General features: G+C 33.1%; 1 protein-coding gene and 1 non-coding gene across 2 annotated transcripts; both read left to right on the top strand.

The window, feature by feature from the left end:
• On the top strand, positions 1,858-4,891 carry LOC109347205 (pathogen-related protein-like). Its single transcript, XM_019586912.1, has 4 exons — positions 1,858-2,065; positions 2,263-2,395; positions 3,451-3,749; positions 4,534-4,891. Exons 1-4 carry the CDS (start codon positions 1,892-1,894, stop codon positions 4,699-4,701), a joined length of 774 nt encoding a protein of 257 aa, XP_019442457.1. The 5' UTR covers positions 1,858-1,891; the 3' UTR covers positions 4,702-4,891.
• Positions 18,337-18,409, top strand: TRNAE-CUC. The gene has a single exon. It is a non-coding gene; the product is annotated as a tRNA-Glu (tRNA).

The raw sequence follows: 19,798 nt of genomic DNA, 5'->3' as shown, positions 1-19,798 counted from the left end.
CTACTTCTTAAGACATTAAACGTAAATATTATGTTTTATTATAATTATTAAAACTGATTTTTTTTTTAAAATAATCTCATTGATTATCTCTGTGGATTTTTTCCCAATAAAATGTCATTTTCATATCTGAAAATTTTGTGGTCATTCAACTTACTCCTTAAAAGATTTGTGCCCACCCAACTTACTCCTTGAAAGATATGTGACCCTAGTTAATGTAGGAAAGATCCTTTCCATTAAAAATATATTTTATTATCCATTTTTAATCATTATTGATTTTTCAAAAAAAATAATGATTTTGTATAAAATTTATATTGTGCATAAATATTATACTCCTAAATCAATCCTAGAAAGATTAAAATAGCTACCATATTTGTCCTCCTTCATCCAGTTCAATAACAGCTGCTAAAGTGGCCTGGACGTTATGATTATTTTGAAATGAAAGATTTCCACTTATTTGAAGTTATGTTCATCATTCGATCCTCTATGTTGTAATAAAATCTTAATTGTTTAATTAAATTTTAAATTTATTTGTTCACTTTTATTGTAAAATCTATTGTTGATTGAAGTTGTTTTTAACTTGTTTGTGACAATTAGTTATAATAAAATATTTATTTTTGATTGTTCAATTATATACATGTGTAATGATAATGTTTCTAAATTTAAAATATAAAATTATTAAATAATATTAACTAATATCATATTTTTTAATGCAAAACGAGTCAATTGATCTTACTACGAATATTGATATAATTTCCAACCACGTCGATAATCCATTATCCATACGAGTTTATTAATAATATTTTTAATAGAAATTATCTTAATCATTAATTATCATTACTTATGTTGATTTAATTCTTTCCATTCTGGAAAAAAATTAATTAATTTTTTTTGTAGGTAAAATTATAATTAATTTTTATAATAAATATTTGTCTTTATGCTTTACCTTTTGATGTATATATATTAAAAAAAGTAAAACTATTTAAATATATAAAATGATACATATTTTTGATAGAGTGTAATATCTATACAATGTTACTATAAAGATTTATACATAATCATTATATTATCTATCATCCATCTAGATTACTTTTTTGAAGAGTCAATAATAATTTAAAATAAATGGTAAATAAATATTTAAAGTTCATACATTATTAGTGCATACATTTTTTCTTTCTCTTCTTAATATGCATAATGTTCAAATTAATAGAACATATGCTAATAAAACCTAAGAATCAAAATCTAAATCATAGTGGTATGAGAATAAGATTCAACCAGCTATGTCAATCCTGGGCAATATATTTACATATGTGTGTTAAATGTAAAACCAAATTGTAGAATTTGTGCCGGTAAAATCATGGCTATAGATCAACTAAAAGAGAGACAAAAATGTAATAACTTATTCTGATTGAGTTATAAACCTTATAAAATATTTTTTTATTATCGTCTTCAATATGTTTCTTTAATTTAAATATCATCTAACTTCAAACTTGCAACATCCATGTATATTTGTATTTTTTGTGCAATATAATAAAATTAACTTTTCCTGATAAAAATTGTTAAAAAATATTTTCCACACATGAAAATTTTTAAGTTGATAAATAATAATTATATAAAACATTATTATTTTTTAAAATCTAGTACATTTCATACACTCCTACCTAGTTTTTACATACATCATGTCATTAGTTAACACCTTAATATTTGAGATTATACTATTGCACCTTTACATAATAAAAATTATTAACTAAAAACCAATATGCATACTGTATAAAAATCAGATAAAAAAGTAGAGTCTATCCATTATTTTTCTTTCCATAAACAATATTAATCATGACATTTTGTTAACTATATAAGCTTGTCAGTGAATATCACCAATTTGAATCAATACAATATGGCTGAAGAGAAGAAAACAGAAGCTTTAGCCCAAGTGGTCAAAGATATCAATGTTGCAGGGGACAAATACCGATCAATTTCGAAAGAAGAAATTGAAAACACTCATTGGAGGCATGGTGGTCCTCCCATTTTTGATGCAGTTAACAAACTCTTTGAAGAAGGCCAAACCAAGGTGATATAATAGAATGAAGATATGTTGTTTCAGATTCTGTCGCATATGTTGTTCTAGACTATTAATACAGGACAATGTATGAAACATGAAATGAGATAACAAATCTTTATTCGATATAATATTAAGCTCCATATGCTTTAATTTTCCTCTTCAATATTTTAAAATCTATGTTTTATAAGATTTGTGCATGGTTGTAGGTGTGGCCTAAAGGGTCACTAGAAGAAGCAGTTCAAAATGCTGTGAAATTATGGGAAATGGAACTCTCTCATAAGACTCGCTTGCAGGACTTCAAGACCATAAGTCATGAGAAGTTCAAGCTTATTGTGAATGGTAAAACCCTTTCAAGTTAACTAGAGTACGATTTTTTTAAATCTTTTCCATGTAAAACCTTATATCTCGAAATGTGGAACCAAAATAATTTAGACATGCAAGTGATGAAACCAAATACTTTCATAAAATATTTGTTGCTAAAATCAAATCTAATTTGATTTTATCTATTTATTTTTTATTAAACAAGGAATTTATAAGGACATGATGGAGAGGGGCGGGATCCTCTGTCGCAAAATGACTCTCTCCTTGTGCCTCTATTCAATGGAATAATACTAAATAATATAAAAAATAAGTTTATGTTTTTATTTTTATTTTCTCAATAAAATGAGACATTTTGATTGGTTTGGAACACAAATGGGGACACCAATGGAGACAGAAGATCCTCACCCGATGGAGAGGATTTTGTTCCTGTTGGATATGGGCCATAAAATGTGGGATGAAGATCCTCTGTCCTCATATGTGTCTCCAATAGTGTCCCAGACCAATCAAAATATGTATTATTTTATTTAAAGAAAAAATTATAAACATATAAAGTAATATTTTTTATATTATTTGGTGATACTTGATTGGATAGGGTCCTCTTGAGATATAGGATCCTTGTTCTAAAATGTGTACTTATTAATTATGAACAAGAATTTGTTGTCCCCAAACATATTCCTAAACCTATCTAGGATCAATCAAAATGAAACAAAATAACTTAAATATTTAATTTTTAATTAACATGATATGTTTTTATTGGTCTGTAACAAGCTTGAAGATGTGCTTTGACGACATCAGATTCTTTCTTGTCCATTAATCACTCATATTTTTTTTTTGAGTAAACTCTCATTCCAATGATTCTAAGTTTTGTCTGACCGCCAAGTTATTAGTCTCTAATCTCAAAGAAACTTGGTTTAGAGTTTATTGGTTTAGAATTTAAAGCTTATTATGGACTAAGTGGTGCTTACAGTAAACACCTGAGACTCAAATAAGTGTTTATTCTTTTATTTTATAAAGTTATGACTTTGTTAACAATTTATGTTTTGATGTTGTAAATTGTGATTAAAAACAAAAAGGAAGAGATGGGTTATCAGGTGAAGAAACTGTTAAGATTGGGAGCTACAATGCACTTTTGAAGAGCTCTCTACCAAAGGAATTTCAGTATTACAAATCTGAAGAAGAGACATTTGAATCTTCCCATGATGCCTTTCGTGCTGCTCTCCCTCGTGGTTTTGCATGGGAAGTCATAACCGTTTATTCAGGGCCTCCTGTGATTACCTACAAGTTTAGGCACTGGGGTTATTTTGAAGGTCCTTTCAAAGGGCATGCCCCTACTGGAGAGATGCTTCAGTTCTATGGAATTGGAGTTATGAAGGTATACATGATTTAATGTATTGCAGATCCAATATTTATGTGGGATGTCTAAACCTTATAAGGGGCCATATTATTCTGATCTGATTCTACATCCGTAGGTAACTTACGGGAAAGATTGAGTTCTGATACCATATTAAAATGATTAGATCTAACTTAATCCTGTAAATTAGTTTATACTTTATAGGATTATCTAAGCGAAGTATTGACACGTAGGATGTGAAACTTACTAACCATATTTTTAATTTGCATTGCAATCAACTAAGTTTTTTACAACAAATATGAGATGCCTACGTACATAAAAGATAAAATAAATAAGAGATAGAAATAGCTTTACATGTAAATTATTTAATAAAATTTTATGGTAATTTACCTAGGATCAATAAGCACTTAATTTATTACAAGGATTATTTGTCTCATAATTTTTTTGTCCACTATATCCTTATCTAATTAAAGTTTATAAATTAATATTAAAATATTAATTTATAATTTTATAATTTTTATTATTAATTAAAGGAGACTTTCTAATTAATATAAGACACAAAGTGTGGTATAAATGAAGACATGTCATCCTAACTGTATTTGGTGTAGGAACCATATGATAAAACACACAAAACAGATTATGATGTTGTGTTCCGTTCTCTTCTATTTCATCTATTTGAACAAACAAAAAATGTTACAATGTTTAATAGTATATCCTATGCTCTTGATAAAATACATTGGTCAAATACAAAATTATCCTATTCTAACACTAAGATAGTAACAAATATCACTCTATGTATTCCCAGGTTGATGAATCTATGAGAGCTGAAGATGTTGAAATTTATTATGATCCTGGTGAACTCTTTTCTGGACTGCTCAAGGGAAAATCTCTATCTGATAACAAAGTAGAGAAACAAGGTGCTGGTGATGATGATGGTTCAGAACACACTCACTCTTGTCCCTTCTCAAAGTAGAGATACATGTTGTGGTGGAAATGTTTAAGTTCTATCTTAAATCCATGTGTGTTCTCATCACCATATATAATAAGTAAGAAACAACGATGGGTCCTGTTCATTCTAGACATCTTTTAATAAGATGTTGGTATATCGTTGTGCTATTGAATAAGTTATATATGATCTTAATAAATTTTAATTTCATCTTCAATGTTACTTAGAATTAAAGATATTTATAGTAATGTTGTTTTATGATATTACTTTGAGTACTTAGTTGTAAGTACAGCTTCTGGAATTTTAGTATAAATAAATGTGAAAGTATTTACATTTACCCACCGTTCCAATTTTCGGTGCACGACTTTGTTAGAGTCATAACTACATTTTTTGGTTAAAAATGTAGAAAAATATTTTAAGCCAAATCACCTTGGGCTTTTGGATTTTTGATATTCAGGTTTGGGAGTAAGTTACAAGGTAGAGAATATATTAGAACCCTACACGCCCGCCTTAGACGATACCCTTCACTAAAAACATATGACTTTTATTATTATTATTATTATTATTATTGTTTTTTATTATTAGATTATCTGGTTAATTAATTAATTATTAAAAGGAACTAATTTTTTATTGGGCCTAACAAGATTGACCTTAGTTCTACGTATCCTTATTAAGGAAATCAAGACTTACGTAATTCTTTAGGTAGAAAAAAGTTTATTGATTAGATGTATTTTAATTAAGGAAAGCATATTTTGTGGTAAAAATATTGATTTTGCTTGTTTATTTACTAGTGAAAAAAAAGTTTTATTTATTTGGTTAATTTTTGTCATTTATTTAATTAATTTTTTTTAAACAATTTTGAGATTGAATCAGTTGAAAAGAAGTGGTGTAGCGCGATCTTCTCTCCATCTTTGATTAACTCTTAAAATTATTTTATTTTTGAAAAGTATTATTGTCCTAATTTACTTGAACAAGAAAGTTCAGATTTTATTGGATAATTGCCTTATTTATTACAGCGTAAAAATGACTTTTGTGAATTGTAAACTAGAGAATCTGATTAATTAATGCATAACTCAAAATGATCCTTTTTTATATTGAAATATATTTTCTTACTTCAAATAATTTTATTAATGGTAATCCTTATATTTTGAATCTCGTTATTTATTAATGATTTTTAATGATTGATAAAGAATAAAAAATCAATTGCTAACACAATAAACTGTTTTTAATGACTTTTCCCAAAAGAATAAGGATCTTTTTTATTTATGTTATTTATTCCTACTTTCAACAATTTTAACTTGACAAACATTTTTATTAGTGAATTGCCATACAATATAATAAACATATTATTGCTAAAAAAAGTTTATTTGCATATTAGTATCAACATAGTAATATAATAAGGTAATGAATTATAGTACACATATTTTCCATTAGAAGTTCTTGCTCTTTATTACTACTTATTGGTTAATTACAAAAAGAAACATTTGCTAAAAAAGAATAAAAAACAAATTACCAATTATTCATTAAACTAAGATATTCCCCTATTTTTAGTGTTTAACTATTGTCCTTAAAAAAATCAATTTGATGTATAATATCATTATTATTTTATTATGTGATGATTAGTGAATTGTATTATTTTTTACAGATTTAATATTAGCATTATTGTGCAAAAGAAAATAATTGGAGTCAATTAGGACAAAATAAAACAAGGTGGTTTTGCATAGTGGGGGCTGGGTTAACATGTGACTTGTCTCGATTGTGCTGGACACGTGGCAGAATCAGGTTGGACGGTGTAGGGAGGATTAATGCGCCTGGACACGTGACACGCTCTGGATGGTTGGTCCTGGGAGTGCATGGGCAAAATGTGTGAACTCGAGTGTAGCGGATCACATTTTCTTCACTAGTGTGAGATCGTGTGTGGCGAGGTGCACATAGATTGGGAGACGTTTCGTCCTGCTATTGGACGGGTCTTCAGGTCAACACGCAGATGGGAAAGTTTACAGATCCGACGGCTTACGCGTGAGGATGCACGTTGCGATGATGCTCACAACCTCACTGGATAATCTAGTAATGAAACCTTTCATTTTCTCTAAGAAAGACGTTAACAATATTTATGGGTGTTTTTTTAGTTTTTAAGTGTGTTTTTTAGCAAACCCAAACCCCTATTTATACTAAAAAAATTATTTAGGAAAATCCTAAAATTATGTCTCATAATCTTTCACATTTAAAAAATCAGATTGCTAATTTTTAGCTTCCAATAATGCATATTCATTCTCCATTTAAATTGATTTTCATTTGAAATTCAAATACGAAACTTTTTATATGATTTATTTTTTATTTACTCAGATAAATCCAAAAATCAATATAAAATCAGAAAAAGTTTTATTTATTTAATTTTGGTATTTCGAAAATATTATTATTTTTTAATTTTTGGTTAACCTAATCATTTAAATTTAGGAACCTAAATAACATTGATTTTATTTTAGTAATTTGTTTGGTTCTTTATTTTATTTTATTTTTTTTTTTGACAAAATTGAGCTTCTAAAAGGGTATTCCCATTACCTTTACATTAATAAATTTCAAAAATAATTATACAAACCTACAAGAATACTTTTAATTATCTTTATTCATTGAAATTTCAAAAAATACTATAATAAATAAAATAACGTCACTTTATTTTTATTTTTTCTAAAAGGTTTATTGAGCCTTTTTTGGGTCGGACAAAAATGAGTGTTCATAGTTGCTCCTCTTTACTTGTTACTTACCTGATAGCAAGAAAACTGAAGTTTGGGCAGTATCATGGTAAGTAACCAGTAAATAAATGAACACTATTTTTGTTAAGGCTCAAAAAGAGTCCTTGAGGAAGGTACTGAATTTTGATGAAGCATATCGATGCTTTGCTTGTGGACCAAAGATTTTTTGAGGCAGTTCCCGTGCTTACCGTGATGAACAAGGGATTTGTTAAGGCACTCATATTGCCAAAATGATTCAGGGATTTGATGAGGCACCCGTGCTGCCAAAATAATTCAGGGATTTGCTGAGGCACCCGTGTTGCCATAATGAATCAGGGGTTTGCTGAGGCACCCGTGCTGCCAAAATGATTCAGGGATTTCTTGAGGCACCCGTGCTGCCTAAAATGATTCAAGAATTTGCTGAGGCACCTGTGTTGCCAAAAGGATTCAGGGATTTGCTGAGGCACCCATGCTGCCAAAACGATTCAGGGATTTGCTGAGGCACCCACACTACCAAAAGGATTCAGGGATTTCCTGAGACACACATGCTGCCAAAAGGATTCAGGGATTTGCTGAGGCACCCATGATGTCAAAAGGATTCAGGGATTTGCTGAGGCACCCATGCTGCCAAAAGGATTCAGGGATTTGCTGAGGCACCCATGATGTCAAAAGGATTCAGGGATTTGCTGAGGCACCCATGCTGCCAAAACGAATCATGGATTTGCTGAGGCACTCCTGCTGCCAAAATGATTGATTGTTTTTTTTGTTTTTGTGATGCTAGAGAATTCGCTATATGGTCCTAGGGTGGTTGTCTAAGCAATTAGGATGCACAACTCGAATGTATGACTGTATTATATGCGATGGTTGATTTGTGGAGCATGAGGCTTATGTCGCTGTTCGTGTATAGATATGATTGTGCTTTAGATGATATGGCTACGCATGCTTGGTTATGCTTCTTGGAAAGGCCACGTGATGCTTTCGCAACACCCCTTATCACCATGCATGCTAAAATTTGGTAAGAGATTTGGATTTCACTTTTGTCGAGGTTCGCGTCGTGTCCCCTTTCGCGCTATTTTATGAATCATGCATCATGATGAACTAAAACTTGGATCAATCTTTTTGTAAAGTATTTTGTTTATTAGAAAATGATTTGCATTCTAAAAGACTTAGAGAAATATAAAAAAACCAAATATATTCGTTTTCCTTTAGCTTTCTAAAAATGAAAATCATATGAGCTTGCCCTAAGCCACAGTCTTAACCTCAACCTTACAACTAATTCTGAAATTGCCCCCAGTTTAGGGAAAGATTCTTTCTAAAAAAATCTACCCCAGTTTCTGCTCTTATTACCGATTCCTCCGCAGAAGATTGATGATGCTTGATTGATTTCTCGAACCACTCACAATTTGCCCCAGTTTCCAGCTCTAATGTTGACTTCTTCTAAGAAGACTCCGCTACTCGTTGTATTTTCTCGAACCACCCAAAATTTTGCCCCAGTTTCTAGCAACGTTTAGATTTTTGAGCCATTGACATATCATGTTTTGATAGGTACTTCCTTTTCTTTTTGTATCCCCATTTTTTGCTTAAGTCGTCCTTTCGGGTGTTCAACTTAACGAGCTCTTGAATTTTTTTTATATTTTTTATTGTTATTTATTTTTTGTATTTATGCGAGGATCGCAATATGTAAAAGTTTTGGAAAAGATACGCACAAATTTGTTTGGAGTCAGTTTATTTTGTACCCTGTTGTGTACCTCAGACGTTCAAATCTCAACAATGACTTTTAGAGCTTGTAACGTGGCTTGGCTAGTGGCTGAGAAATAATGGATATATGGCTCAAATAATATATCTCTCATCCCACCTTCCTCCATAATCTTCATAATCCTATTTCCAATCCCTCTCTAGAGTCTAACTTTGGGCAGAATGTTTATCTTTACCATCTTCAGGAGGTAACTTTTTGTAGAACTTCTCTTTTGAGTTTTTGTTTATATGTACCCTAATTTTTTCCTGGGAGTTTTAATGAAATTCCTAGTGGGCTTTTCTCTTTTTGGTATCATCCTTTCTTTTGGACTCTATGAAGGATTATTGGAAAACTACTTTTTCCCCAGGTTCACAGTATTTTAAAGGTGTTTCTTTATGTAATGAACTTCTTTCATATCGTCTTGGATCAAAGAGGTGACTATGGATATCTTCTTAGTGTTTTGGAATATCAAGAATACCTTGTGTCATTAAGATGACTTGTCTGAGGTTTACACGACATGGGTCTTGCTTACATCATTCTCTCTCGTGCAAAATGGTAAATAACAATACTACGATTGATGCATGAATATTTTATTTATTTATCTTTTTTGTTTTTTTGTTTTTTTTGTGTTTTTTTTGAAGTACCCCCTAGGCATAATACTTCTTCACTGCATATGAATTTATGGTGAGATGTAGATCTTCCCCGTCCATGTCTGTTAAGATTAGGGCTCCGCTAGAAAAAGCTTTCTTGACTACATAGAGCCCCTCATAATTTGGGGTCCACTTTCCTCGGCTGTCCTTCTGGATTGGCAAGACCTTCTTTAGCACCAAATCTCCTTCCTTGAACTAGTGTGGCTGAACCTTCAACACATAAGTCTTCATCATTATCTTCTGATATAACTGTCCATGACAAATTGTAGTTAGCCTTCGTCCATCTATCACATTCAAATGATCCTGTCTAGCTGGAACCCATTCTGACTCATTCAGACCTGCCTCTGTTAAGACCCTTAGGGATGGGATCTCTACTTCAAGTGGAAGAATGGCCTCCATGCCATAAACCTGTGAGTATGGAGTAGCCCCCGTAGAAGTGCAGACTGAAGTACGATAACCATGTAGGGCGAATGGTAGCATTTTGTGCCAGTCCTTGTAAGTAACAACTATCTTCTAGACTATCTTCTTGATGTTCTTATTGGCTGCTTCTACGACTTCGTTCATTTTGGGTTTGTATGGCGAGGACGTGTGATGTTTTATTTTGAATTTTTCACACATCTCGGTCATCATCTTGTTGTTCAGGTTGGTGGCATTGTTAATAATGATCTGGTCTGGTAATCCATATCGACATACCAAATCCTTTTTTATGAACCTGAGGACTACCTTCTGGGTCACGCTAGCATAAGAGTTTGCCTCCACCCACTCGGTGAAGTATTCTATAGCGACTAGGGTGAACCGATATCCATTAGAGGCTTTCGGTTCTATGGGTCCGATGACATCCATTCCCAACATAGAAAATGGACAAGGTGATGTTAAGACGTTCAAGGGATTTGGAGGTGTGTTGATTTTATTAGCATATATCTGGCACTTGTGGCATTCCTTCACATGGTTGCAGCAGTCAGTCTCCATTGTTAACCAGAAATAACTCGCTCTCATGATTTTCTTGGCCATAGCATATTCATTAGCATGGGTTCCAAAAGTTCCATCATGCACTTGTTCCACCATTTTTTGAGATTCCTTGGCTTCAAGACATCAGAGAAATACCATATCATGATTCCTTTTGTAAACGACATCCCCACTCAAAAAGAAGTTTGTGGCTAGTCTTTTGAGTGTTCTTTTGTTGTTTTCTGAAGCATTGGGAGGATAAGCTTGATTTCTTAAGTACTCTCTTATGTCGTGATACCATGGTTTGCCACCGGGTTCTTCTTCGACTATGTTACAATAAGTAGGCTCAATATTGTCCTTTATCTGAAAAAGTAGTAAGTTGTCTCCACCAACATGGAATATTGAGGATAAGGTTGCCAATGCATCAGCCAACCTATGGTTTTCTCTAGGGATGTGATAGAAATCTACTTGGTCGAACTGGTTAACCAACTTCAGGATGTAGTCTCTGTAAGGCACCAACTTGTTCTCCTGAGTTTCTCATTCTCCTTTTATCTAATGGATTACTAGAGCGGAATCCCCAAATACTTCTAGGATCTTGACTTTTGAGTCAATATCAGCTTTTAGTCCCAAAATGCATGCCTCATATTCTGCCATATTGTTAGTACAATCAAAACACAGTCTAGGAGTAAAAGGAAGGAACCTCTCGGTTGGAGACACCAAAACAACACCTACTCCATGTCCAAATGCATTGGAGGCCCCATCAAAGACTAGGGTCCATTTTTCTTCTTCCCTCAATTCATCGGATAAAGCCATGACATCTTCATATGGAAACTCATACCTCAAATGCCTCAGTTTATCTAAGGGTTGGTTAGCCAAGTAGTCAACAAGTAACACTTCATTTTATCACTTTTTGTGTCACATAGGCTATGTCATACTTAGATAACAACACCTGTCATTTAGCAATTATTCCTGTCAATATGGGCTTCTCGAAAATATACTTAATAGGATCCATTTTTCATACCAACCAAGTGGTGTGACTCAACATGTACTGTCTTAGTCGGCGGGAGGCCCAAACTAAAGTGCAACAAGTCCGTTCTAACAAGGAGTACTTTATTTCGCAAGCTATGAATTTCTTGCTCAAGTAGTATATGGTTTGCTCCTTTCTTCCACTCTCATCATGTTGCCCCAAGATGCTACCCATTGATTCATCGAGTATAGTGAGATATAGAATCAAGGGTCACCCTGGAACTAGAGGCATCAATACCAGAGGTTTTGTCAAGTATTGCTTTATCTTTTCAAATGTTGACTGACAGTCATCGTTCCACTTCACCGCGTGATTCTTCCTTAGGAGCTTGAGTATAGGCTCACACATGGATGTCAGTTGGGAGATGAACCTAGAGATGTAATTCAACCTTCCCAAGAATCCTCTGACTTCCTTTTCTGTTCGAGGTGTTGCCATTTCGATTATGGCTTTCACCTTTTCTAGATCCACCTCGATGCCCTTCTAGATGACTATGAAACTCAAGACTCGGCCTGATTTTACTCCAAAGCTGCACTTGGTTGGATTCAACTTAAGGTGATACTTTCGCATTCTCTCAAACAGGTGGCTCAAGTTGTCTACATGCTCTCCTTCTGTCTTGGACTTACAAATAATATCATCCACATAGATCTTTATCTCCTTGTGCATCATGTCGTGGAAAAGAGTTACCATGGCTCTTTGATATGTAGCCATGGCATTCTTTAATCCGAACGGCATAACTTGGTAGCAAAAGGTACCGCATGGGGTAATAAACATGGTCTTGTGTACATCCTCTGGCGCCATTTTGATATGATGATACTCTGAATACCCGTCCATGAATGAGAAAAAGGCATGGTTTGCGGTGCTATCAATCAAAACATTTATGTGTGGCACCGGAAAATCATCCTTCGTGCTAGCTTTGTTGAGATCCCAATAGTCAACAAATATTCTCAAATTTCCTCCCTTCTTTGGCACAACTACAAAGTTGGCTACTCAATCTGGATATTCAACAACTTTAACGAACCTGATGGTCAACCATTTTTCTACTTCCTCTTTGACCCTTAGGGAGATATCTGGCTTGATTCTTTGCAATTTCTGCTTCACTGGCCTAGAGTTGTGCATTAGCGGTAGTTTATGCTCCACTATACTTCGAAGAAGTGACTTAAATTCTTTACACTCTTCTAAATTGTGACATGCACGTCCGTACATTTCACAACTCTTTGCCTGCACATTTCTCGGAAGATGAACCCCATGGGCATCTTCACGTCTTCAACCTTATCGGTGACTACGACCTCGTTCTTTGCCTCTATAGCATTTACCTCTTGATTTCCATGATTATGTAGAGGATTTCCAGTTATGTTGGGTCTAGTTTCCCTAAAATCAATTCGCTTGACGTTGATGAGGTCTTGAACCTTAAATTTGAAAGCCTTGCAGTCTTCCACTAGATGCCCTGCTGCCCCAGAATGATAGGCGCAATTGACATTTTCATTGTACCATGGTTCCGGGTTTTCAGGAATTTTTCCTGGGATTGGTGTGATCATCCCCTGTCTTTGGAGATTGGCGAACAAATCAGTGTATGTCATCGGGATCCGGTCAAACACCGACATCCTCATCTCCTATTGATAATTGTTGTTGTTTCTTGGATATTGTGTGTAACTTTGTCTGGGATGATATGTGTTGTTGTTTTGATTTGGTGGGTTATGGGCTGGTGTTTGATTTTGTGTTGGATTTTGGTTTTCTGTGTGGTTCAGTGCAAACCGAGAGGGCGTATGATAATTGTTCTGGTTGTTGTTTCGGGGTTGGAACCTCTTTGGTTCTGCAACAATGAAATGGGTCTCAACATCTTTCTTCTTCATAAAAACAGGCTTCTTTCCGGAGCGTGATCCTTCTTCAGAAATTTTCCCACATTTGATTCCTCCTTCCAACTTTTATCCTACTTTAATGAGAGCATTAAAGTTGGTTGTCACGTTACCCATGAGATGTTCATAATATGGCCTTTGTAGGGTGTCAATGAAGATTGACAATTATTCTTCTTCATCCAGCCTTGGAAGGACCTGAGATGCCAGTCCCCGCCATCTCTGAACATACTCTCTGAGACTCTTTGATGGTTTCTTAGCCATGTTCTGTAGTTGAGTTCTGTCTGCTGCAGAATCCTCATTGTATTTGTATTGTTTGACGAAGGCATTAGATAGGTCCAAGAAGGTCTGGATCTGAGTTTTCTCCAGACGGGTGTACCAGCTCATGGCTACCCCAACCAAACTGTCTTGAAAGCAATGGATCAAGAGCTTATTGTTTCCATGGTACATTGACATCTTCCTTGCATACATGTGCAAGTGACTTTTGGGACAAGTAGTCCATTATACTTTTCGAATTCAGGTACTTTGAATTTGGATGGGAGTACCACATCGGACACCAAGCACATCTCGAAAGCATTCTTGAGGTCCGGACAATTGACTCCTTCAATGGCCTTCAATATTTCCTCAATCGAACTTCATTTCTCTTCCTCCTTTTCCATATTTGGTGCATTAATACCTAGAGGAGTCCTCTGGGTCCCATCCTAATTGTATCATTCGTTCTGTTGATTGTTGGCATTCGTGCAGGTCCTAGTCGTCCTTTAAGGGAGATCATAATCGGGATCATCATTTAAGTCCTCCGGTGGATTTTGTTGTCTTGTGTTGGTGTCATATCCTTCCTGAGGTTGGCTAGAACTGACTCCTTGATTGGGATTTCTGGAATGAGGTTGTGGCCCGGTAGTATCGTTCCTTTCTTTTTCGCTCTGGAGAGTTTTCAAGATGTGAAACATCTCCGCCATCTGCTCTTTCATAATAGCTAATTCAATTCCGGCGTCCTGGCTAGAGTCTGTAGATTCAACCATCTGTCTAGCTCGGAGTCGGGTGTAGTAGGGGTGTTGCGAAGCAATGCTGATCTGGATGAATGAATGCAATTTATTTTTTCAAAAAAGCCAATGACAAATTTATAAGAGAGACCATTTTTATACGTTTCATATGTATGACCCCCACAAAATGGACTTAAGGAGCGTAGTCCACCAGCTTAATATGTGGTTGATGATAATCCTTAGAGTAAAGAATTTTAGACCAAGATTACATCTTTAATTCTAGCAGCATAAAACCCCTCTTAGAGTTATAAACCCCCGTATCATGCAGACTAAAGAGCGTAGTCTCTTAGTTCGTTTATGATTGACAACAATCTTTAGAATATTGGAAGACCAAAGTTGTGTCTTTTGAATGGTTTAAAACTTCTTCATTTTATTTTGTACTTCTTTTTTATATATATTTTTTTCAATTGCTTTTGTGAGTTTTACTTGGCCGAGAGAGACATCATAGTAAACAAAACCTTTATTATAAAGTAAAATATCATTCGAGGAAGGGGAATTACATATGTCAATTTTAGTGATAGGAAATTAGGATTCACCAATAATGCAGAGAACCTGCGGGTACCCATTAAAACCTGCAAGCGGTTACACGTACAGGCACAAACAACGTTTTTTAGTTTAAAAATTGGGTAGCTAAGTAATTACTATATGTGCATGTTGTCCTCTCTACTAAAATAAAATCATATGTACAACTAATTTGGAACAAAAATTGTTTCTTTAGTTATACATTTATTATAAACAAGGACGTGAATGAATCAAAATTTCAAGTGTTTTATTGTATCTTGTACCTTATATTTCTTATATCATAAAGGTTCACAATGAAGATGGAATTTGGACATATCCACTAATTTTTTAGTTGAATGAGAACTTTGTTAATTGTTAACCAAAAAGAGATCACCATAAGACAACATTACACGAAACACTCTAATACTAAATTTCTTTTATAGTTGCATCACTCTTATTTTTTCTATTAATTTTAGGTAGGTTGTTTTTGGTGAATATATTGGTTATAGCACGTAACAAAATCAAGCTTTAATCCTATTAGATAAAGCGAGTTATATAAATCGAACAATATCATATTCTAATATTTTAACATCCTAAATGGGAAGTGATAGTGCTTTGTTGGGAAGTTCCCTACCAGAAGAATTGAAGTTATTAATTAAAAGCAGATAAAGAGACCTTGGAGCCATCTAATGAAGCCTTTAAATAAGCATTTCCTCTAGGATTTGCATGGGAAGTGATCAAAGTTTATACTGAACCTCCTGAAATTGCTTCAAGTTCAGGCAAGGGGCTTCTTTGAAGGTCCTTTCAAGGGACATTCCCCTACTGGGAATGTTTTGGGAACTCTCATGGTATTACTTGAGTTAACCAAGTTTTACATGATGTAAAATCAAATGTTTGAAATAAAATAGGCAGAAAAATCATACACCCAACTTGATTTTTCAATATAAAAAATTTGTAAGTTTTGTCACAAAAATTTACCTTGTATTGACAATTAGTAATATACAAGAAAATTTACAGATGTGGTGCACCTTAACCGAAAAATTACGGTTTTGGTGTACCTTTTAAAAAAATTATAAAACTAGTGTAGTTTTATACAAATCGGCAATGGAATTGCCGATTTATGTATTTTTTTTTCTCTCCTCCCCAAAATTGACACTGGGGAGGGAGTTTTATTAAACTATATTTTTTTTAAACTCCCCCTAAATTGTCAATAGGGGGAGATTTACCTTTTTTATTTTTTTTCTCCCCTAAATAGGCAATCAGAGAGTTTTTGATTTTTTTTAACTTGTGGGAGTTATATTATTAGTTTTAGGGTTTAATTTTTCAAACACAAATTCTAACAATACACAACATAATAATTTTGTCAACCCTAACCCTAATAACAGAACATAATAATGAAAAACACACATAATATTTTAATTATTGTATAAAATTACACTAGTTTTGTAATTTTTTTTGAAAGGTGCACCAAAACCGTAATTGTGGTGATCTAATGGTTTGAGATGAAGTGTAAGGAATTGAGTGATAAGTAGGTGGAAGATTCAAACCTTACTCAATATTATTAATTAATATACTAACATTTGTTTATAAAGAAATATGATAGTTGGTACCTAATGATACAATATAAAATGTATAATATTTGTGAGGCTTTATCACGGGAGCACATCTACTATTTTACGGTTTGTGCTACTTTATATATTATGAGTGTGATTAGTAAGAAAAATATTTAATAATTAAATTTTAACTTAAATATATTTTTTGATCAATCATAAGTTCATGACACATGAAATGACACAAATTATGGGACAACAGATGTGTACCCCTTTATCACAAACATGACCTTTAATTTCCCTTAAGTTGATGACTCTTTGAAAGTTGAAGAGGTGGAGATTTACTCCGACCCAGCAGAGTTGTTAGGAGGCCTTCTATCAGGGAAATAGGCAAATTACTGCATAGAGGATAGCACCAATATTTTAGCACCTTCTCAAGGATGTGCCCCTAATTAATAAATATTTAGTGAATAATGTCCTATGATCTACAATAAAGGTCATTGACTAAATGTTATTTGAGATCATAAATATGGTCTAGTGTTTTTTTTTACTTTTGAAAAATAACAAAATTGAATTCCCTTTCATTTAATTTGCTTTAATGAAACTATTGGAAATACATATGTTGTGTTTCTTTGGAAAGCATATATTCATGATAGCATTATAGCATGTCCCTGTTTGGCAGTACTCCTCTCTGGTAATAGAGAGAGAAATATTGTACAAAATAAAATAAAAACATAATAAAAAAATAATTATATCTTTTTGTTTATACTTGTAATGATACTTTTATCCTAAAACTAAGTGTAAAAATATTATTTCTCCCTCTGTTAGTGGAGAAGATCCTACTTACTGTTTGGTTATTCTATTGCCTAACTTAGAATAATGATTTTACTTTGTTTTTGGCATTATTGCTTTCTTGTAAGTGTGCTTTCATAATCACGTGGCAGCAAAATCCAATATACTGTTGAATGAAAACATTTTGAGCTTTTTCTCAATGCAGTAATTAATTACTAAAGCATATTAGTTGCACACTTACACCCAATATTCAAAGCATAAATCTTTTCACTTCTTTTTTGTTTTAATTGGTGGTGAGGGAGCATAATTTTTTGTTTAGATGTAATGTTAGTCCCAAAAAATTCTAACTATTATAATTTTATTCTCTATACTTTGGAAGATTACTTTTAAGACTTATTCTTTCAAATTCGTAAAAATTTATCTCTACTAGAACTAAAAAATAAAATGAATTTGAGAATAATCCATAAAAAGAACATAGAATTAAGCTTTTAGACTATATACATATAAAAACCAATAAAAAAAAGTGCATCACAATGCATAAAGCTCTAATAGGGTCTAGAGAAGTCTCATTTCTTAGCCTTATCTAAACAATGTAGATGGGCAAAAATAATATCTTAAAGGTGCAAATAGAATTGTAAATGAGCCAAATAAAGCAAGTTATATTAGATTTTGTGGAGCTAAAAGAACAACAATAAACAAGGAAGATACCCTTTAAAGAACATCAATAAGCAATCATATATTACACCCACATAGCAAATTCCAAAAATTCAACCTTGTATCGTTGAATATCCAAGTCCCTTGACTCTATTAATTTACCTACTCTGTTCAATGAATCAACATCAATCCGTTGTAGTCTAGTTGGTCAGGATATTCGGCTCTCACCCGAAAGACCCGGGTTCAAGTCCCGGCAACGGAATTTTTATTTTTATTCTATCAAATGCTTTACATCATTCACTAGTTATTGCCCAAATCTACTGCGAGTGTCTTCTTTATATTTGTTTTGTGGGCTGTTTCTTACAACCTTTATAATGAAAAGTTGATTAGTTAACTAATTGAATCATAATAAAATAGGTCATTAGCTAATAAATAAATGTTAAAGGACATAAGTCCCTAGTTTCTCATAAGTTATCCTACTTAGTATTAAACACCAACAACTGATTTATGTTTAGTTGATTAAATTAATTGACTAACTTATAAGCTAATTAATTATCACACCCATAATTTTTAATACATTTTCAACATAAAATATGTTATACTTCCATATAAACAACTGATTAATTTTTAGCTAATTGAGTTATAGGTCAATTCAATAATAATAATCAACTCTTAATATCACAAATACAAAAATATTAAATATTATGTTGAAGTAGACTAAAACTAGATTAATGTTTTTAAGATTATTTACTTAGCAACATAGTTGTGTTGCTCATGTGATTCTCTCAAAAGACTATGTCCATGACAAAAGGTTGGACAAAGTTTCATATTATCTTTTATCTACCTAATTGATAGGAACTCAGTTTATGAAGAATAGTCCAAGAGGACCATTAGGATTAAACAAAAGCCTCTATGGCTAGCTGATTATGAAGAGGAGTAATACCTCTTAATTTTTGTTGAAGTTTTAAATTAATTGGACTATATTTGTAAGCTCATATTAGGATTACATATTAACATAAATTCTCATCACATAGTATTTAGCCACTGGATGGCATGATGAATGACAAAAAGAATTTCAGAATTGTTTTTCTGTCCCTTCTTCTAATTTTCCTACTCAATCATAATTAATCCTTGTCAATTGGTACTTTCATTCTTGAATCAAGCCTCCTAAAAGTTCTAACAAAGTGATTGATGAGAAGTTGCTACAAATTTTTGCTTACAAACTTCATAACTAGGAGCAACAAGATGCAAGGCACATTGCCATCACAGAGACACTCTGCACTATCATAGATAAGTTGGTTGGATTGTCTCTATTACCACCACAGCTACCAAACCTACCACACTTCGTTTCTTCATCCAACATTACAAACCCTAACCCAAACCTTAACTCCCTTTCTTCCCAAAATCAACCCACACACATCCTCTCCATTTCCCTCTTCCCCACAAATCTTTGCTCCTTACCCATAAACCCATGTACGCCCACTCTTTAACGCACAAAATGTGTATCTAAGTCCAACCATCAACCCTCCTATACTACCACTTTCATAACCTAGACCCACAAAATTGCAACTAAACTTTTTGATAGCTCAGAACTGACTGGTTATTCTAAGCAGAACAATTTTTTAGTTATATCAAATTCTGTTGGAGCAAA

Source organism: Lupinus angustifolius, chromosome LG05 (genome assembly GCF_001865875.1).
Source record: "Lupinus angustifolius cultivar Tanjil chromosome LG05, LupAngTanjil_v1.0, whole genome shotgun sequence".
NCBI classification, from domain to species: domain Eukaryota; kingdom Viridiplantae; phylum Streptophyta; class Magnoliopsida; order Fabales; family Fabaceae; genus Lupinus; species Lupinus angustifolius.
Note: the sequence above shows the minus strand (reverse complement) of the source record. Positions and strands in the feature narration are given on the sequence as shown.